The sequence below is a fragment of the Miniopterus natalensis genome, chromosome 18 (genome assembly GCF_054644295.1).
Source record: "Miniopterus natalensis isolate mMinNat1 chromosome 18, mMinNat1.hap1, whole genome shotgun sequence".
Lineage (NCBI taxonomy): Eukaryota > Metazoa > Chordata > Mammalia > Chiroptera > Miniopteridae > Miniopterus > Miniopterus natalensis.
In genome coordinates, this window is record NC_142098.1 from 23558395 (window position 1) to 23580427 (window position 22033).

At 41.6% G+C, this 22033-nt stretch overlaps 2 protein-coding genes across 3 annotated transcripts in view; both read left to right on the forward strand.

Moving 5' to 3' along the window:
* The window catches only part of RFWD3 (ring finger and WD repeat domain 3), a 33124-nt gene extending 27029 nt beyond the window's left edge, over positions 1 to 6095 (forward strand). For both annotated transcript variants that reach the window (XM_016196531.2, XM_016196535.2), the window contains exons 11-13: positions 163 to 377; positions 1662 to 1873; positions 3561 to 6095. In XM_016196531.2, coding sequence (XP_016052017.2) covers positions 163 to 377; positions 1662 to 1873; positions 3561 to 3704 — 571 coding nt within the window. In that variant the 3' untranslated portion in view covers positions 3705 to 6095. The remainder of the gene's footprint in view (positions 1 to 162; positions 378 to 1661; positions 1874 to 3560) is intronic.
* Positions 6096 to 13629: 7534 nt separating this feature from the next.
* Positions 13630 to 22033, forward strand: part of GLG1 (golgi glycoprotein 1) — a 74647-nt gene continuing 66243 nt past the window's right edge. Inside the window, exon 1 of the mRNA XM_016196518.2 lies at positions 13630 to 14146. Within this exon, the coding sequence (XP_016052004.1) occupies positions 13652 to 14146 (495 nt within the window). The 5' untranslated portion in view covers positions 13630 to 13651. The remainder of the gene's footprint in view (positions 14147 to 22033) is intronic.

Below are 22033 nucleotides of genomic sequence, written 5' to 3' on the forward strand. Positions count from 1 at the left end.
GGTTGGTAGTTTTTATCAGATGTCAGAGGATAGTGACTCACAGAAGATTTTTAACCTCTTCTATAGAAGTAGAAATGTGCTTGAGGAAGGGCTCCTGATAGTGAGGTCTGGAATAGTCCAAGTAATAGAATGTGAGGCATGGTTTCCTTTCTTCCTCTTCAGATGCCCATTGGTATCCCTGTCATACATACCCAGAGCTGCTTCGGCTGTATTTCCATATGGTGGAGTGTTGGCTGGAACCTTGGAGAATGCTTCCTTCTGGGAGCTAAAAATGGGCTCTTCTCATCGGCCTCACATGCTGCCCATAGAGCCAGGAGGCTGCATAGACTTTCAGACAGAGAGCAGCACCCGACACTGTCTTGTGACCTACAGGCCTGGTAAGTGTTGGGATGCCCTTATGGGACTTTCTGTGATTTGTTTGGGAGCACATATGTGGAGGAGAGGAAAGGAAAGTTTTCCCTACTCTTCAGTAGTACTGGTAAGCCCCTGACAGACTGACAGCTCTTACTACTACAGTGAGAATGCTGGCTTCAAGTTTTTGCATGGAGCCTGCCTTCCTGTCCCTCACTTGTGTGAATTAGGACAGATTCTGCCAGGTACTCCCTGGAAGTAAATCAGCCACTTTAGGAGCCCCTAAGACTTAAAACAGTAATGAGATGAGGAGGCATGCTTTTGATGCCATTGAGCCACACTCAGATCACTTTTATGTCTTCTGCCTGCCCCTCACTTAAGAGAAAGGCCCAGGTGAAGGCATTGTAGGGCCCAGACTAGGACATTAGCTGTTCCTTCTTATTTGGGGGCAACAAAGTTAATTGGAGAGTAGATGGACAACCATTGTTTTGTGGACTTAGCTAACTGAACTTCTCACTGCCTCCAGAACCAGAGTGAAACCCCTGACAAGCAACTATGCTTAAATTCATACTTTTTTTCTAGCCTGAAAGGTATGAATCCAAATTTTGATGAGCTATACTGATAGTCAAGACAGATGTTTCATCAGAGATAGTCATTAAAGTGCCATGCTTTTGCTAATTATGGCTATATGTAATCATTTAAATTTTTGCTTGAGCTAAGGAGTTGCTTCAGTAGTGTCCTGACCCTTTCTGTTCTTAGTCATCTCATAGGCCCTCTGTCTCCAACACTGATTTGCTGTGGCATGTGTAGAAAACTTGGGGGTTCTATTTTTTTCCCTAGCTTCCGTTTTCCTCCCAGCAAAGCACAGATAAATGTTTTCCCTTCTATAATAGCATACTTTCATTTTATAAAACAGTATAGTTCTGAGGCTGATCAGGTCCTCAGTGGGGGAAGGGGGAAAATTGTAGTCAGACTGTTAAGGAAAATAAAAACCTAAGCAGAGGTCTGCAGGATACTTAGCTATCTTGGCTATCTTTCCATTTCAGTGATTTTACTGAAAAGGAAAGCCCATTCTCAATTTGTTTCCCTCATAGGCAAAACCTATTGTAGATAACCTGCTTCATCCTAGGCTATGTTTCTGAATTTCATTTGTGCTGTATTATTTTCTTGTTTTTATATTTGCTTTGTAGCTATTCTTGATGGTTTAATAAATTGTGGCTTTTCCATGCAACTGGGTTGTAAGTGTCTGAGGTATTTGGTTGATTTCTTTGGACTATCCCCATGAACCAACACATTTCTCTGTCCCATAGATAAAAACCACAACACCTTACGAAGTGTGCTGATGGAGATGTCCTACACACTGGATGACGCTGGAGAGCCACTCTGCTCCTGCCATCCTGTACAGACATTTCTTGGGGGACGCACTTGCAAACTACTCACTAAAAGTGCTGTTTTCCAAAGCCCAGAGAAGAATGGCAGTATCCTGGTGTGTACTGGGGATGAAGCATCATATTCTGCCCTGGTGAGCCTATTATATTTTTATAAAGAAATGTATAAAGTAAAAAGTCAAAGTTCTTCATGATTATACATAAGCATATGTGTGAGTATGTATGTTTGCTTAGTTTATTTTTTAATTATTATTTTTTTAATATCTTTATTGATTTCAGAGAGAGGAAGGGAGAAGGAGAGAGAAACATCAATGATGAGAGAGCCATCATTGATCGACTGCCTCCTGCACGCCCCCGAATGGAGATTGAGCCCGCAACCCAGGCATGTGCCCTGACTGGGACTCTAACCGTGATCTCCTGGACCCTAGATCAGTGTTCACCGCTGAGCCATGCTCAGCCAGGCCTATTATTATTTTTTTTAATGTCTTTATTGATGTCAGAGAGAGAGAGAAACATTAACGATGAGAGAGTCATTGATCGGCTGCCTCCTGCACTCCTCCCGCTGGGGATCAAGCCGGCAACCCAGGCATGTGCCCTGACTGAGAATCAAACCGTGATCTCCTGGATCTTAGGTTGATGCTCAACTGCTGGGCCATGCCGGCCGGGGGCTTATTTTTTATATGAGTCACTCTTTACATACTGCTCTATGGTTTGCTCTTTTCCCATTTAACTTCCTATCTTGGTTATCTTTCCATTTCAGTATCTGTGGATTCATCTTACTCTTCTTACATAAGCTAAAGTGTTCCATGGGCCGTACTTTGAACTTTTAAAAAAAGCACTACTGAAACCCCTATAAAATAATGATTCAGGCATCAGCTTTATCAATTCTAAGTGAAACCAACAAATGAAAGGTTGGTGGGGAATTTCACAATGGAGGGGTCAGCCTGTTGCCATCTAAACATATAGATCAACCTTAGCATCACTGTAAGTGAGCTTACCAGATAATTTACCTCTTGATGAAGGGCAATATGAAGCACAGGGTGCCTTCTATGAGATGTTCTTGAACCTTAATCCAAGCCTTACCTAAGTATATAAGGGTAAAATGACATGAAATCAGCAAAGAAAAAATAGAATCGATAAAGCAGATGTAGTAAAAGCTTAATCAGCTGGGTAATAGGTCGCTCATTATACTGTTCTACTTTTTAATGCTTAATTTTTTTTTTCACAATAAAAAGTTTTTAAAAGAAAAAGAAATCACCCCAGGCTGTGTTGCTCAGTGATTGAGCATCGACTCATGAGCCAAAAGGTCAGTGGTTCGATTTCCGGTCAGGGCACATGCCCAGGATTTTGGGCTCTATCCCTAGTGGGGAGCATGCAGGAGGCAGCTGATAGATCTCATGAGTGTTTTTATCTCTCTGTTCCTCTCTCTTCCTTTCTCTCTAAAATCAATAAAAACATTTTAAAGAAAAAGAAAGCAGCAGTTAGAAGATGATAGGTTTCATGAGGCCAGGAACAGGGACTTTGTCATATTGTCCCTCCTATCCCTAGAAGACTGCCCAGCACATAGATTGAAGGGATGAATGTTAGCTAGTTAGGCTTGATTTTCAGATCTACTCACAGGTAAACTAATTGCCAGTTACAATCGGTGATCTCACCTGGATCTTACCAGGTGTGCTGATTTTAGGCAACCTTGTGAGAGTTGGGGGCTTTGTTACCCAGGCAGCGCTGTCTCTGCATCTTTCAAAGAAAATGAGAAAGCAAGCAAATCCCCCAGCTGAAGTGAATGACTTTTTACCTTTTATCTTTGCTTGTCTTCTTTAGCTGTGGGATGCTAGCAGTGGCTCCTTGCTGCAGGGTCTGCCGACTGATCAGCCTGTCTTGGACATCTGCCCATTTGAGGCGAACCATAGGAGCTACGTGGCTACTTTAACAGAGAAGATGGTTCAAATATATAAGTGGGAGTGACCATGGTCTTGAAATTTACAAGGCATGCTGCTGGTTAATGTTAAATGTTGTTTGCTAACAGGTAACAACCTTGAGTAAGATCCCTGCTTATTGTCTGGCCTAGAACTTTTGGGAACATGATTCCTTTGGATTAGTATGATTCTAAGACTCCAGGTCAGTGAAACACTACAGATTGTGTATTTGCTGTGTCCCATCAAAAGAGTAAGTGACTGGTACTATGTCTACATTATCCATTTCTTGGGTTAAAGGCCTTCAGGAATCTTTGTTGAAAATCTATAGTTTCAATCAGACTGTTTACTGGACTCCAGAGAGTATCCTCCCAGCAGTCATTTAGGATATGATTGTACACCAACCATTTTCTTGACCTGTTTGAGTGGTCTTGCAACATGGGCTATTTGGTTTGGAAATGCTTTTGTCCCGGAAGGGACTAATCATTTGATGTTGCTTAGATGCAATGTGGATGCAGAAGTTTTCAGTTAAACACAAGAGGGCACTATAGAACCTTGTATAGGATTTTATCTATTTCTGACCCTGTGGGTTGACAACATTTTAGTAACTTGGTCTCATCCCCACAGAAGTGTGTGGTATAGCTCATCTGGTCTACTTTGTAGCAGACACAGTTATATTCCAGTTGTGCAGTGCTGTGATATTGGCAAGCCCTGTGATGGAGGCAGCGCGATGGGGCATTGACAACTTTCCTAATGCTGAGGGCATTAAGCTCATTGCGTTGTGAGAGGCAAGGAAAGAGACCAGTTGTTCAAGTAGTGGGGAAGACATTTTTCTAGCCAGCCTAGGATCTCAGTAGTTTTATATAAGCCAATACTTTGAAGACTATTCCTTTTCCCTCTCATTAGGAAAAGATGAGCAAGCGATATATTAAAACTCTTGAATCCCCTAGTATATCAGGAGCAATGGGCTAACTTTGTAAAAGAGACTTACAAAAGAGAAGCTGCCCAGACTGCTGCTGAAGATGGGAGAAGGGCCTGTCAAGTTCCCATCAGAATAAAACCTCCCCTTGGGAGTGAGGGGCTGTTCTTCAATATGTTTAGAATTCCCATGTAAAGCTTTCCCCATGTGAAAATGATTTTTGATTCCAAATTTCTTTTTTCTTTCTAATATTTTAAAAAATATTTTTATTATTACTGATTTTTAGAAAGAGAGGAAGGGAGAGAGAGAGAAAAAACGTCTATGTGAGAGTGAAACATCGATCAGCTGCCTCCTGCAGGCCCCCCTACCTGGGGTTAAGCTGCAACTCGGCTTTGTGTCCTAACTGGAAATGGAACCTACAACCCTTTGATACACAGGACCACACCCAACCAACTGAGCCACACCGGCCAGGGCCCAAGGTTCTTTGATTTGCCTCCCTTCCTAACCTTTTCTAAAAGTGATAGGGAATATGGTTATTCTCAGGAAGACCTGTGGATTGCAGGAAGATGCCCATCAGCTTTTATTTTAACTCTGGATTGTCCAAATTTGGGCACTGCACTTTTCTTCAGTAGAGGGCTCAGGAGTGTGATTTTCTTAAATAGTTGTTGTAGAAATGCTATTATTTTTATTTTAAAACAGTTCTGACCTGTCAAATCCTGAGCCATTTCCAGCATTTCTCACCAGCATGGAGTTATTGCAGTAGATTTCCCCAGAGTTCCATGTTCTAGTTGTGCCTTCTAAAGAATGACCTCTTTCTATTTAAGGATATTTTTCAAAAAGCCAGTTTCCAGGGTCTGAGAAAGAACCCCTTTTTCTCAAAGGATATATTCCTTTTGATACGTTGATGATTTGATTGCCCAGGCTTAGAGCTTCAGGGGCAGATTGGGATTTGAATTAAAAAGCAGAACATATCTGGTTTCAGTAGATTATCACAGAGAGGGATGCAGGTGGTCAGACCATGTCTACCTTTTGTCTTGGGCAGGGTTAGGATTTGACTAGCCTTGAAGTACACTCAAGGGATGCTGATTGATTGGCCTAAGCATAGGGACCAGGGGACTTATTACTAGGGAAGTTGGGTGAATCTCACCTCTTGCCAATCCTTGTGTTCCTTCAGTAAATTTTATATTTTAGAAGCAAATTCATATGACTGTGACTGATTTCTCCAAAGGAAAAATCTTCACCTTTTGCCACCCTGTACCGCTGCACCTGGCAGGAGATTGCATTTGTAGACCCAGGCTCTGGTGTCCTGTACAGTACCAGGCTCTGCCATATTTCTTTATTCCTGTCTCTCAGGTTGTTTTTCCATTTGAGGGTTTGGAGTTAAGCAAACTTAAAACATCTTGTTGTATATATCCTTGTACCTGCTTTGAAAACAGGGCAATGGAATCTCTGTTAATGTGTTTTAATGTTTGTGTTTTATAGTTTAATATTAATATGAAAATAAAGAATTTGCTGTGTGTAATAGTTCCTGGTGTCTTTTGTCTCTTTGACTGCCAGAGGCAGGAACATGTCTGCCTCTTGGGAAAAGGTTATAACCCCAGCCTGGTAGATTTCTCCATTGCATGCAATACTAGGTCTGAGTTACAGTTACCCTGGATCTGAAGTAAACATTTAAATTGATGAGCTGGTTGAGGCTTTAGCTAGCAATTCTATTTTACCGTTGCTAATAGGAAGCTGTATGTTTGCCTCTTAAGAACCCTCCTTCACCAATCATTTGTTTATTCTGTGATCTAAGGGGCTAAATCCTGCAAACTGTATTTCCCAGGCTTCCTTTGTCTGCTAGCTTCCTGTTAGTTTCTTTGAATCCAAGAGACTAACGTGGGAGAATACAAGAAGAAGAAAGGACTTACAGCTCTCTTGATGGTGACAGAAGCATTGGGCAAGTGTGGGCTCCTCCGTTCTTGCTCAGCACAGTTCTGGCTGCTTGCCTCAGTTTCTTTGTTCTGTTTAGTTCAAGAATTTCTGTTGCCATAAATGATGGTGTTCAGGGATTAGATTGGAATGGCTGAAAATATTTTTCAGCTGACTAGCAAATAGAGTATACTAGATTCCAGGAGGACTGAATCCATAGGTAAAGTTTACTGTTGTCATGGAGCCTGGTGTTCCAACAGAAAATGACAGAGGTCCTAGGGTAGAAGTAAACCCCAAATTACAAAAAAAAAACCAATAACATTCTCTTCCACTGTATTCTTTTTGTTTCCTATCTCAGTGATTGACTATAAGTGAAATTCTGAAAATAGGTGTTTGTGTGTCCTGTCCTTTGTCAACTTTTGTTCATTGGTAATACTCTCTGCTGTTTATCCCTTTATAGTTTACAAAACCTGTTCCCAATATATTAATATTTAAGCAATGTTGTAAAATAAGTATTGTCATTCTAATTTACAGGGGAAGAAACAGGTTAAAATATTAAAGGAAAGTGGCACTTAGGTGGTATTTAACTTTACATGTCCTAGTCTTTCCATTTTATACTTTCATTACTGACAGCTAAGTAGGAGTTGGGAAACCTGGATGAAAGCTCACTTTCACTTTTTCATATCTCTGTCTCCAGAATAGCCTGGGCTAATTTCCCATAACTATTTCTACATTTTTAATTTTAAAAAAAAATACATTTTTATTGATTTCAGAAAGGGGAGAGAGAGAAATATCAATGATGAGAATCATTGATCGGCTGCCTCCTGCATGCCCCCTACTGAGGATCAAGCCCACAACCCGGGCAGGTGCCCTGACTGGGAATCGAACTGTGACCTCCAGGTTCATGGGTCGACGCTTAACCACTCAGCCACACTGGCCAGGCAACTTCTACATTTAAAATGAAAACAGCCTGGCTGGAATGGCTCAGTTGGTTGAACATTGTCCTGTGCACCCAGAGGCTGCCTCTTCAGTTCCCAGTAAGGGCACATACCCGGGTTGCAGGTTCAATCCCCAGTTGGGGCATGTACAGAAGACAACCAATCAATGTTTCTCTCTCAAACTGATGTTTCTCTCTGTCTCTCCCTCTCTGTCTCTCTCCCTTCCTTTCTCTAAGCATGTCCTCAATGTAGATTAAAAAAATTAAATAAATAAAATGAAAATGGAGCAGACAGTCATGCACATTATTGTGACTACACTTTTCCAAATGCCCTTGTTTGTCTTGAGTTTCTGGGTGCTGAGGCCAGGAACACCATTCTCCAATGGAAGAATCCATGACACATGCATGGGCTAGAACCACCTGTTGAGTGCTCATCACAGGTCGGGTGAAGAGGTGAAGAAAGAAGGTGATGGGACTGCTCTGGCTTGTACTGAGAGAGCCATGGAAACTATGGAGTAGCTTGCTCATCCAACTTGTGTGGAGAAATAAATCTGTGTGATATAAGAGGTGGCATACAGTGGTCGTGAAAATATGTCTCAGATCTCCAACTGTGGGGGTGTAATTGAGCAATGTCCCAGCTGCTGTGCTCTGAAATTCATTGTGTTCACACTCTCCATGGTTACTCCTAGGCAATAACTGAGCGTGGCAGAGATAAAGCAGGCTCAGCCCGGCCTGCGTGGCTCAGTGGTTGAGCATCGACCCTTGAACCAGGAGGTCAGGGTTCAATTCCCAGTCAGGGCACATGCCCAGGTTTTGGGCTTAATCCCCGGTAGGGGGAGGCAGCCAATCAATGACTTTTCATTGATGTTTCTATCTCCCTCTCTGGCTGAAATCAATTAAAAAAATTAATTTTTTTAAACAGGCTCATTCCTGGGAAACTTTCATCCTAATAAGTCCCATAGCTAATCCTATCTTGAGATTACTTCTTATAGAACCCAAAATAATCCAACAGGCAAATAGTGGAGTAGATAATGAAACCCAGACAGTCTAGGCTGTTTCTCCTAATTACAGTGCTATCTCCAAGGCAGAAAATACATAGGAAGTGCTCAGAAAATAATTACTGAATAAATGAATATAAAAATAACATGTTCACAAGGGGTAAATTTTCCCAGGGAGGCTTCAAAATGTTGAGACTTTTGAGATAAGTATTAAAGGATAAATAACTTTAGGATGAAAGTGTTAGAACTTCATGGGTCAATGTTATTTTTTTTAATAAAGTGGGGTTTTTAAATATGTTTTTATTGGTTTACCTTTTTGGTGTTGAAATTTAGGAGTTCTTTACATATTTTGGATATTAACTTTATCAAATACATATTTTGAAAATATTTTCCCCCATTCTATGATTTGCATTTTCATTCTATCAATAGTGTCTTGCACAAAAGTTTAAATTTTGGTGAAGTCCAATTTATTTTTTTCTTTTGTTGCCTGTGTTTCTGTTGTCATCTCCAAGAAATCATTGCCAACCCAATGTCATGGCAATTTCCCCCTATATTTTCTTCTAAGTGTCTTAGAGTTTTAGTTCTCGCTTTTAGGTCTTTGATCCTATTTCAGTTAATATTTGTTTATAATGTGAGTTAAGAGTCCAACTTCTTTTGCATGTGGGCATTGTTTTCCCGACACCATTTGTCAAAGAGACGATCCTTTCACTTAAATAGCCTTGGCACCCTTATAGAAAATCATTTGACTTTTGTTTTTATTTGTTTTTATTGATTTTAGAAAGAGGAAGAGAGAGAAACATCGATGTGAGAATCATCGATCGGTTGCCTCCCGAATGCACCCCAGCTAGGAATGGAACCAGCGACCTTTTGGTGCACAGGATGATGTTCAACCAACTGAGCCACACTGGCCAGTGCCAGCAATGTTTTGTAGCATTCAGTGTACAAGTCTTTTGCCTCCTAGGTTACATTTATTCCTAAATATTTTATTCTTTTTCATGTGATCGTACATGGAATTGTTTTCCTAATTTCCTTTCAGGTTATTCACTATAGTGTATAGAAATGCCTTCATACACTGGGTAAAATGTACTTGCTAGGAATCTGTATTTTGTCCAGCCTCAACCTTCACGTGATGGTATCCTCTGGTCCCTGGTGAGGGGCTCCTGACAGACATTTCCTCAATTTGGGAAGAGAGCCCATAGTAGGGCTAGTGGTTTCCACTGCCCACCTGGAGAGGGAGGGAACAAGAGCCTCTTTATTTCACTTTTTAAAAAATGGATCCAATTGTGTTTTTTAAAAATTTGTATTGAGATAAATTAGCTGCAAGGACTGGCTGTGACCACTGAGCCGACCTCTGACTACTATGGAGGATCAGTTGTGCCAGGGCCGACTCCACTTCTGTCTGGGAGAATGCTGCCCCCACAGCTTTCGCCCTGATGCCTGACAATTCACTTCTTCCTCTTATGTCTCTGGTGCCTTTCAAGCTGCTGCCCCAGTGCTGGAGCTTAGAGGGAGTGAATCCGAGTAGGTTCACCCATGGGCTCTTTAAAAGGAATTGCCTGGGACTCCAGCAGCCCTCCTCCCTCAGCCTCAATTCCTGCTGGTTTTTACAGCCAGAAGTTGTGGGGACTTCTCTTCCTGGCACTGGAACCCTGGGCTAGAGGGCCTGGTGTGGGGCTGGGATCCCCCTTGCTCCTTAGGGGGAACCTCTGCAGCCAAGATATCCCTCCCGCATGCCCCATCTAGTCCACACCCTGGGTGTGTGCCCTGACCAGGAATTGAACCGGCAACCTCGTGGTACATGAGACAACCCTCAACCCACGAGCCACACCAGCCAAGCTAGTCACAGTTATTTTAAAGTCTCCATCTGATAAGTCTGATATCTGAACCATAGGGAGTTTGTTTTTATTGACTTTTTTCTTTTTGGTTTTACTTATTTAGTTCAGCTTTGTTTTGTTTTTAGCATGCCTCATAATTTTTTACTCAATGCCGTACCACGCAGATTAAAAATTTTAGAAGCTCTGGATGATATCTTTCTCTAAAGTGTTGTTGTTTTTACTTTGTCTTTATCATTAAAAGTATTACAGATGTCCCCTCTACCCCACTCTTTTTTCACTTCAATTCAGCCACATAAACCGTCATGTTGAATACTTATTCCCATGTCAGGGTCTTGAACTTATTGTTAACCTCTGCTTCTGGAACACTTGCTATGGTCTACATTTTTTTGTCGTTCCCCCCCCCCCCAAATTCATATGTTGAAATCCTAATCCCCAATGTGATGGTATTAGTAGGAGATGGGGCCTTTTGGAGATGCTTAGGTCATGAGAGTGGAGCTCTCTTGAATGGGAATAGTGTTATTATAAGAGACCCCACAGAGTTCTCTAGCCCTTTCCACTATATGAGGACACAGTGAGAAGCTGGCAGTCTGCAACCTAGAAGAGGGCCTCTGTCACACACCTATCAAGCTAGCACCCTGATCTCAGACTTTCAGCCTCCAGAACTGTGAGAAATAAGTTTAGATTGTTTATAAGCCATCCAGATTGTGGTATTTTTGTTATAGCAGCCTGAACAGACTAAAACAACTTCAGATCCAGTTCTTTACATGGTTGTTATCTTTATGCCATTTGGCTCACTTATGACTCAGAGAGCCTTTCCCTAGCTGCCTTCATACAAAAGCTCCTCCCAACCTCAGCCAATAAAAAAAAAAGATCTTTGATTTTCTTCATAGCACTTAACACTGTCTGAAATTATCTTGCTCTCTGTTTACTGCCTTATTATCATATAAGCCAGTTGTTAAGCAATGCCTTAGCCTGTAAAAAAATGCTCAACAGATACCTATTGAATGAATTAGAAAAGTGAGGATCAAAAAAACACTAAGGGTACAATAAAGGGTAAATGAATTCCTAGTCTGTGACAGAGGTAGTATATTTCATCTTGAAAAGTCAATGAGGCCACAAGACCCAGATCAGGTCAAACTTCCTTCCACTGACTTGGGGGATTGTGCCTTATGGAAGGTCTAGGCTTGCTGCCACAGGCTGAGCTGGCCAGGTTCCCAGATTTCTCATGATTTCTTGCTCCTTGGTCATTGAGATTTTAAGATACGCCTCCCTATCTCCAGAGGCAATCTGTTGCTGGGCATAGGGTTTCCTCATTGCAGGCTGAGAGATAGGCAACTGCTGGATTCTCTTAGCAGATTGGCAATTTCTAGCCTTAAACTGGCTTGAAGTGATCTCCCACTTTTGTCTGAGTACATGCAGCTCCATCGTTGAAAATTAATGGCCCCTAGTGACTTTTAAAGAACTTCTGGTGATGTATCTTCCATGCCTGATTGAGACTTACCTATGCCATGTACTTGTTATTGAATATGTACATTTATTTGGTCTACCCTGGGCTGCCATAGTCAGTGCTCAAGGTTATCAGAAGTCTCAGTACCATTTTATGGAAGTAGCAGATGTGAGTGTTGGTGGAGATGCCAACATGCCCTCATTCTCAGAGATGGAGACCCGGAGTCAGCCACAGTGGGCAATTTGTATCCTCCATAATATTCAGTCTCAAGGGCTCTTTATGGAGCCCCATCTGACATCTCAGGCTCTAGTTATGTGTGATCTGTTTTTTACTGCCCATTTTTTACTGCCCTTTATTGATTTCAGAGAGAGGAAGGGAGAGGAAGGAAGAGATTGAAACATCAATGATGAGAGTCATTGATTGGCTGCCTCTTGTACGCCCCCCACTGGGGATCAAGCCCACAACCAGGTGCCCTGATTGGGAATTCAACCAAGACCTCCTGGTTCATAAATTGACACTGGACCACTGAGCTACGCTGGCTGGGCCAAAGCTGCATTTTTATGCATGTTTGACCAGTTGGTATCACATGCTCCAAGCTGCTATCATTCCCTAACATGCTGGATTGGCAGAGTAGAATAAAAGTGCATCAGGGCAGTAGGAAGTCCCAGGGATTCTAGTCCCAGGCTGGCAGAGTTCATCCTGGGTGGGTCATTTAATCCTGCTGTGCAGAACTGTTACCATCTCCCTCAATTTAATTAGAACCCAACCCAGTCCTGATGCATGGCTCAAAGGACACAATGAATGTGAAAAAGCTTCGGGAAGATATCATCTCTCCTAAGGAGAAGGAAGGGACACTGGTGTGAGGTGAAACAACCAATACCTGTCTAAAGTGCTGCATACAAGTCAGCAAGAACAGTTTCCCAGGCACAAACTTAACCTGAGGCCTCAAAGATGTTTAATTTTCTTTTCCTCTTTTAAAAAAAAAAAAAAAAAAAAAAGATTTTAAATTTATTTTTAGAGAGAGAGAGGAAGGTAGAAGGAGAGAATCAATGTAGAGTGAAGCATTGCTTGGCTGCCTCCTGCATAGCCCTAGGGGGGGCATCAAGCCAGCACCCCTGGCATGTGCCGAGAATTAAACCTGCAACCTTTCAGTGCAGGGGACAACCCCCAACCAACTGAACTGCCCAGGCCAGGGCTCTTTTCCTCTCAACAAGTTGTAACCGGTTTACAATCAGGATTCACGCACAAAGGGCTTCACAGTTCAAGTATAATGCTGGCTATAACTCTGAATTCCATATTGTGGGCCAGGCACTTTACTAATTATCATTTCTAATCTTCACAGTTATACTTTACGTTAGAGCTCCTCCTTTTCTTTCGCAGACAAGAAGAATAAAGCTCGGAGAAGTTAACGGACTTGCCTAACCTGCAGAAGAGTAAGGATTATAAGGGGTCTTTTCTTATCCCGGAACCTGTGCTCCTAACCCTGATTCAATGCTGCCTTCTCTGGGTAAGAAAGACTTTTGAGGCAGGCTGAAGGGGGCAGGAAGAGATGCAAAAAGAGGCTCTTAGATTCTGGAGTACACCTGATCCTGTAAAGTTCACCTCTACACGGAACGGGCAACACACTCTACCGGCCATCTTGGTTGTGGTATCCCCAATTCCTTTTCATTTTTCTGTGACAACCAAGGGAATAACGCAAAGCCGCTCAACCGAGGCTTTTTAAGGAACACCAGCAACTCCCCCAGCAAGGCGCGCGGCTTTCTGGCCCGTCGAAGTCCTGGGCGTGGGCCGTTCCGACCGCGGCCTCTTCCCAGGTCCGGTTCCCATCTCGCGGGTCAGCGCGGGCCGGGGTGGGGCTCTGGTGGGCCCAGCGGGTCCCCGCCCCCGTGGTCCCGCCCCCTCATTTAAATACGCGGCGCCGGCGGCTGCGTCGAGCTCGCCGCGGACCCAAGATGGCGGCGTGTGGACGTGTACGGAGGATGTTCCGCTTGTCGGCGGTGCTGCAGCTGCTGCTGCTGCTCGCGGCGGCTGGGGCCCAGAAACTACCGGGCCAGGGAGGCCACAGCCAAGGCCAGGGCCTGGGGGGCAACTTTGTGCCCTATGTAGGACAGGCTGGAGGCGGCGGGCCGGCGGGTCAGCAGCTGCTCCAGCTGCCTCAGTCTTCTCAGCTCCAGCAGAAGCAGCAGCAGCAGCAGCAGCAGCCTCCGCAACAGCAGCAACAGCAGCCGCCGCAACAGCAGCAGCAACAACCACCTCAGCCGCCGCAGCCGCCTTTCCCGGCGGGTGGGCTTCCGGCCCGGCGGAGCGGAGCGGGGCCCGGCGGGGCCGGCGGGGGCTGGAAGCTGGCGGAGGAAGAGTTCTGCAGGGAGGACGTGACCCGTGTGTGTCCCAAGCACACCTGGAGCAACAACCTGGCGGTGCTCGAGTGTCTGCAGGACGTGAGGGAGGTGAGGAGGCGGGCCGGGGCCGGGAGGGCCAGGCCCTGCTGCGGGCCGGTGGGTGTCGCCAGCCTTAGAAGCCGGTGACGCTGGTGTGCTGCTGCTCGCGCTTCCTCTGTGCTGCGCTCGCTCCTTCCTTCTCGGTTCCTCTCCTCCGCGCATTCCGTGGAGACGACCCCACCCCCACCCCGCATTCTCTCCCTGGTGCGGGGATCTGGGACGCCGACCCTGGCTCGTGGCCGAAATCCGCGAAGGCCCAGAGCGTGTTTATGTTTGCTCAGGTCTTTTGTGTGATGCTCTAAGCACAGTGGCTCCTCGCCGAAGACCGGTTCAGGATTTCGCCATCCGTTTCGACTTGACAATTTGTAGCAACCGTCTTTTAACATGAAAATGGTTGGCGCTCTTGCGCTGTTAAAGAATGAATTATTGTCAGAAGATATTTGTTTAGGTAACTTGGGTTCTGTCTGATGTGTATTGTAGCCAGTAAACGAATTTACTGTCTTTACCCCATCCTTTTGTAATTCGAAAATTCCTGTTATCTTCCGGATGCTGAAACAAATGTTTGCTCCCCCCTTCACTTTTGGTCTTTTTGTACTGTATCTCAAGTTTAAGCTAGAACCCCAAGTGATTTAGAGTCCCAGGGCTTGAAAAGTTGGGGCAGGCAACATTTGAAGTTGTAATACATAACAGTATTTGTGATTGCGTTGTGGAGTCTTGTCTTTTCGATGTCTGAATACGATTTTAACAATACCTCTTAATGAAATCTAGATTTGATGTTGTTTGACGTGATTCAGTTAAGTGACAGCATTTTTTCTCTAGACTTAATGCTGCAGATGTGTGTGTATGACAGTTTTCAGTCAAAGTTTGGGAACAAATCTGGTAGGGATACTTTTTTTTAAAAAAGGTTTAGGTGTATAGAATTAGGCCCAAAGGTTGACAAGTAGAATTAAGTTGCTGATTGATACAGTTTTTTTTAGCAAATTGTATCACAGTTGTCTAAGGTGTTTATGGTCATGGGAAGACCACTGGTTTGTAAAACATAAGTACTCTTGGCAGTCATTTCCACCACCACCCTCAATCCCACAGTGATATTTGATCTAGTATTCTATACAAACTAATTTGGGAGAGGAAAAGACACATTATCAGGAGACAGGGAGAAAGGAAGTTTACAGAGCCGCCAGAAATGTGGGGCCTTCAGTGACTTGTCAACCTCAAATTGAATACTTGAAGGATGATTATCTATTGCTATTCTTTGTTCTTCAGCTATTCCTCCAGTAGATACAGCTAAGTCTCTTAACTCTGTTAAGCTTTTTGGAATTTTCTCTTTGGTCATTGAAGATACATAATAGAAGTTGTTTCCTCAATCTAGGATCCTGATGTTGGTGACCAAACACAGTGATTTGTGGCAAAACAGGACATTATCAGGGAAAGTGGTAAAAAATGTCCATTCAGGGAGTACATGTCTCTTTCTTTGTGTGCATCAGGGATATATGGAAATCTCTACTTACAGAAGCAATCTTCCTCTGTCATGCATGTAGAAGTGCACAGCAGCATGTATAATCCATAAATAGATCTGACCACTTTTGGATTCTGTTTAATTTAGTAGGTACTATCTTTCTGGCATTACTTACTGTAAAGAACCTTGCCTGGAAATGTCCTTGCTCCACCTTTGCCTGTAAGATTCTCAGCAAGGATATTGTTTCAGTAACAACATTTTTCTTCCTTTATGGGATGATACATAAACTCTTTGAGGGTAGTTACTGGGTCCTCTGTTTCCTTTGTAACTTTCCAGGGTATCTAATTCAGTGCTGAGTCAGTTAATATTGTCAACTGATTGAGGATGGGTAAACTAACGGAGTCAGTTTTATGTTCCAAAGGAAGAAAAGGTGTCATGTAAATTGGAGGCGGGGATATTTTGGGAGTAAAAGGAATTCTAAATTTTCAATTTAATAATTTTCTTCCAATTTTATATACATAAAAATAAATAAGGGTACCATGAACAACTGTGTGTATTCTTCAGAAGGTGGAGCTATTTTTAAACTACTTTTTTCTTTAAAGACAGCAGAGGAAGTTTTATTCCACATAGTTTGAGAATTAGTTAAATCTGATTTATGTGTTCGAAAGAGCATAACTTAAAGAAGTAAACTAGCTAGGCACATTTGAAGTGAAATTATGGAATATTTTTTGTATTTGCTGTTCAGTAAATAGGACTATTTGATAGTAAAGTAGACATATGTACTCCTTTATCCTTTTGGATACAAATTCGAGGAAGATTTTCCTCTGTGTACTAGCTATTAGAATTCTGAAAAGGCAGAGCATGTGGGTATTTAAATGGCACTGTATAGTAAACTACATTTTTATTTATTTATTTTTAAATATGTTTTTATTGATTTCAGAGAGGAAGGGGGAGAGAGAGAGAGAAACATAGATGATGAGAGAGTCATTGACCAGCTGCCCCCTGCAAGCCCCCTACTGGGGATGGAGCCCGAAACCCAGGCGTGTGCTTTACCGGAAATTGAACCTCAGTCGCCAGGATCATAGGTCTGTGCTCAACCCTGGGCAACACCGGCTGGGCCACATTTTTATTTTGAAACAATGTGGGGGTATTAGAGTAGGTCTTCTTTTTTTTTAACTTATTTTTTAGATTACAGTTGGCATTCAACACTTTTGTATTAGTTTCAGGTGTATAGCACAGCAGATACACATTCATATAGGTTACCAGTTTAAGTCCTAAATTTAAATATGTTAAGGTTCTCTGTAAGTGTAGTGTTCAGTTATGTAGCAGTTCACTTACAAAATGTACTTAAAGGCATTATGGTTACCTTTATTTACTTATTTATTTATCCTCACCTGAGGATATTTTTTCCATTGTTTTTCAGAGAGAATGGAAGAAAGAGAGAGAGAAACACCAGTGTGAGAGAGACACACTGGTTGGTTGCCTCCCGCACGGACCCCGACTGGGGCCAGGGATCGAGCCTGCAACCGAGGTGCATGCCCTTTACCCGAATTGAACCTAGCACCCTTCAGTATGAGGGCCAGTGCTCTAACCACTTAGCCAAACTGGTTAGGGCCATTACGGTTACCTTTAAATAATTTCAACTGATGCTTTCATTTTGACTAATGCATCATATGCCAACAAATTAAAAATCTATGTAGAAACTATAATAAAACTTCGTACAGACTATGGATTAGTTCACAGGTTTTTTCTCAGTCATTTTGGCCATTATTTTGAAGGTATGTGTTATGAATGGGGGATTCTTCTTTCTTTTTAACACTTTCAGGTGCGTCATTTTTTTTTAAAAGATCAAGTACCCAGTGGGTCCACTATTAAATAGTAGGTGTAGTAGTAGTGATGGGATAGTGGAGTCCTGGTGTGTGTGTGTGTAACAGTAGTGCTAGTTAATGAAAAAAAAACCCACTAGATAGTATAGGGAAAAGGAAAAATACACCGTGGAGGAGGAGGAGTAATACCAAAGCAAGAGAAGGTACTGCTCTTTAATATTTGATAAAGACATAAGACATGTTTATGTTGAGAGTAATTTTAAAATGCTTTATGTATCTTTCGCTGAAATGACCAATAGTATGTTGTGTTTAGAAATTTTAGATAGAGACACTGGTATGTATTACCCTACCCTTGGTATTGAATCCATAGAACAGCACAAAGAGCGAATGAGAACTGGAGCTGGCACTGTTGTTAACTAATTGTATGACTGTGGCAAGTCATTTTAGCACTCTGAGTCTCAGTTTTCCATGTGTTAAATGAGAGGTTTGGAAATAGTAAAATTTTAAGATCCCTGTTATTTAATCTATGAATTGTTCCCTGTGTATATATTCTCTCTATGTATATATTGAATACAGTCATACCTCAAGGTATTGCAGTTTCACTGCCAGAATACCACAATAAAGAGAGTTGTAATCTTTTTGCTGGTGGAGAGATTCTTGCCCTCAATTTGTAAAAAAATGCAACATTTATGAAGTGCAGTCAAATGAAATGGCAGTAAAATGAGATATGCCTATAGTTTCTATGATTTATGTGTGCACCATCTCCTGATTCCTTATTCATTCATGGGGGGGAAATGCTGATATGAATAATGCAAACAGCAATTAATCTAAACATTGTTTGGCTTCAGGATATATTATGATTGTTTTATTCGAGCCATAGGAATTTCCTCCTATGCTAACTTTCAGTGGTTGGAAGCAGTCTAACCACACAATCAAGGCATTATTGATCTCCTATTCCGCGCCTATCATTGTAGAATAACACTAGTACTTTAAGACACCACCATTGCTTACAATTGGTTTGATAAATGAGACTGTGATCAAGAAACAATTATGTAAGAGTGTCATATAATTGATTTTAGGGAGCGGAAGGGAGAAAGAGAGAGAGAAACATTGATGTGAGAGGGAAACATCCATTAGTTGCCTTCTACACACACCTGGTCACCTGGTCCAGGGATCGAACCTCAACCTAGGTATGTGCCCTGTCTGGGAATCAAATCCTCAACCTTTTGGTGTATGGGAGGATGCTCTAACCAACTGAGCCACTCCAGCCAGGCAAACAGTAAGTTCATGAAAAGAGCACAAAATTAAGATTTATACTTGGGTGGAACTCAGCTCTGCCACTCAGCTTAAAAATCATATCACTTTTTTCCCCCTTAAATAAGGACTGCCTACTTTAGTCCTATTGTAAGTGAAGATATCCATGAATTCTTGAGCTTGATGTACTAATTATATTTTTCTAATATATATTAAACAAAATACATGACCATTGTAGTAAACAATTCTAGCACATACCATCTGAAATCATCTTGCTTACTACCTATGGTTCATGTTTTGGAAAATACTAAGACTGGATTATCTCTTAAGATGTTTCCAGGTCGGCAATGGAATCATAAGCACAGATAAAAGCACTGTCATTTATGGCAAACACTTTTTAAGAAGCCACTTGATAAAAAGTGCTCTGCAGCATATAGTTGCTTAATAATTCATTGTTATTTGGAAGAAAATAAAATACTTTAACAGCCCAAAAGGTGAAATGGTACGTTTTTCTTTTGTACATTTCTCCTAATATGTTCAAAACTAATTTAGTCGGCAACAATCCAAAAAAAAAACCAAACTCCTGTTTTTTTGAGATACTTCTATAGTATTTTTTAAAGAAGTACTTATAGGATGTTATGCAAATTAATTTTTCTTCTTTCAGCAAACATTTATGGACTACCTAGTATTTCTAGAATTCTGTGTTTAGCTCAGCCGGTATGGCTCAGTTTGTTGAGCATCGTCTCCTACACCAAGCTGCTGGTTCCATTTCTGCTCAGGGCACATGCCCATGTTGCAAGCTTAATCCCCAGTAGGGGGCATGCAGGAGACAGCTGATTGATGTTTCTCTCTCCCTCCCTCTCCTCTAAAATCAATAAAAACATATTAAAAAACAAAACACCATGTTTCGTGTTAGAGGATACAAATATATGATGATAGCTTTCATAGAGGATACAAATATATGATGATAGCTTTCTATGTACCTTGTCGTAAGGGACCAGATGTTTTCTAGGCATTATATCACATTTAATCCTATGAGAGATGTATTATTATTTTTTAAATATTTATTTTCATGAATTTTTCTTATGGCCAGTAAGTAATGGAATTAAGATTTGAAAGTAAGTCTATCCAGCTGTAAAATAGCTGGACATTCACCCTCCCCCTGTTCCTATAGTAGTCCAATGTGATAGGCACCAGCTAAATGTAGCTATTAAACTGTTAAAAATGTGTTATTTTGCCTGGCCAGTGTGGTTTAACGTTTGAGCATTGACCTGTGATCCAGGAGATTGTAATTTGATTCCTGGTCAGGGCATATGCCTGGGTTGCAGGCTCAATCAGTAGGGAATGTGTGAGAGGCAGCCAATCAATGACTCTCTCATCACTGATGTTTCTATCTCTCCCTCTCCCTCTCCCTCTCCCTCTCCCTCTCCCTCTCCCTCCTCCCTCCTCCCCCCTCCCCCCTCCCCCCTCCCCCCTCTCCCCTCCCCCCTCCCCCCCTCTCCCCTCTCCCCTCTCCCCTCTCCCCTCTCCCCTCTCCCCTCTCCCCTCTCCCTCTCCCCTCTCCCTCTCCCTCCTCTCCCTTCCTCTCTCTGAAATCAATAAACACATATTTAAAAAAAAAAAAAAAAAAGGGTTATCTAGCCCTGGCTAGGTAGCTCAGTTGGAGCATCATCCCAGTATGCCAAGGTTGCAGGGTTCGATGCCCAGTCAGAGCATACAAGAGTCAACCAATGAATGTATAAATAAGTGGAACAACGAGTTGATCTCTCCCCCTTTCCCCTTCCTTTCTCTAAAACCAATCAGTAAAATTTTTTAAAAAAAAGGGTGATCTGAATTGAGATCTGGTATAAGTGTAAAATATACATTTGATTTCAAAGACTTAGTCCTCCCTCCCTCAAATGTAAAGTATCTCATTAATTTTTATATTGATTACATGTTTAAATGACAATAGTTTGGATATATTAGGTTTTGAAGTCAATTTTACTTTTTGTTAATGTGACTACTAGAAAACATAAAATAATGTATGTGGCTCACATTATATTTCTCTTGGACAGCACTGGCCTAGAAGAAGAAAAAGATATCTTTACTAAAAACCGTAATATAAGTTATAAAATAGTAAGTACCATAAGAGAAGGAAAAATTAAATGCTATGGGCATACAGTAGAGGAAATGGTTGGGAGGATCAGAAAAAAAGCTCTTTAGTACTTTTTATTCTTGTTAAGTTGGTGGTTCATATGAATTTCTTAATTTAGCTACCTTAAAATGCCTCTCAGTCTGGTTAATGGATGGATCTCATCTTCAGCATGCCAAATTTATGAGTTGTAAGGGGTGCTGTAGCTCGCTGCTTCAACTTAAGAGGAACAGTGTTCTTTCATAAGTGACTCATCTTTATTTGGTTGAGCTAGATAAATTTGAAACTTAAGAAAGAATCTCAAGGATGGCCTTCAGAACTGTGCCAGTACTAACCCTTGTATCTGCATTAAAATAGAGTGTGGAGGAACAAGCAGTGTGGACTGGAATCTAAAAACAATGGATTAAGAAACCAAGCATCTGTTTTCATTCACCTTTAATAACTTTACTGAAATTAGAAAATTATGTTAGGTTGAATGCATGGTTTTTACAGTACCTATAAATTCTCTTATTAAAGGCTTGAATAACGTATAACTCTTTATAAGGGGGGGGTCATAGTGAAAATGGGTGCTGATTTAAATTCCTATGTTTGTATACTTGTAAAACAGAACCTACTCTTAAAATGGTTTGGGACTCCTTTAAAAAATAACAAATGTGACATATATTTAAAATAATAAGCAAGATAAACAGTGAAGTGAAATGAAATTAGCCAGGATGATGTGAATATAAATTATAAATCAGTGCAAATGCAAAGTTACAAAAAAGAAAAGAACCAAAAAAAAAGGGGAAATCATGTTTAAATAAGTGTTCTGGTATCTAGGAAGGTTTCATTTGTAAGTTAAGTTTAAATTAGAAAGACAGCCTACAAGTCTCTTAACAGAACTCCCAAAGTTCCTGCGCTGGCCAAATTAGGTCTGTAATATGATAAAAAACATGAAGTGGACCAAAACTGCATGGAGTGGGGAGGGGATATATTGGAGAGTTTTAATCATAAACAAAACCTGCCATCTGTTAACTAGTGCTATCTACTGAGCACACCTATTACTATGAAATAAAAATCAGAAGAGAGAAGGTCCTATAGTCCTGTGGAGCCCATGGTAGGAGAAGTAATGTAGTGAGTGGAAAAATAGAATGGGCTTTAGAACTACAAAGTATATAGATTAAAGTCTATGTGTAGGTAAAATTATGTGTGTAGATAACATCCTAGCTCACTTAATGTGACCTTAGACA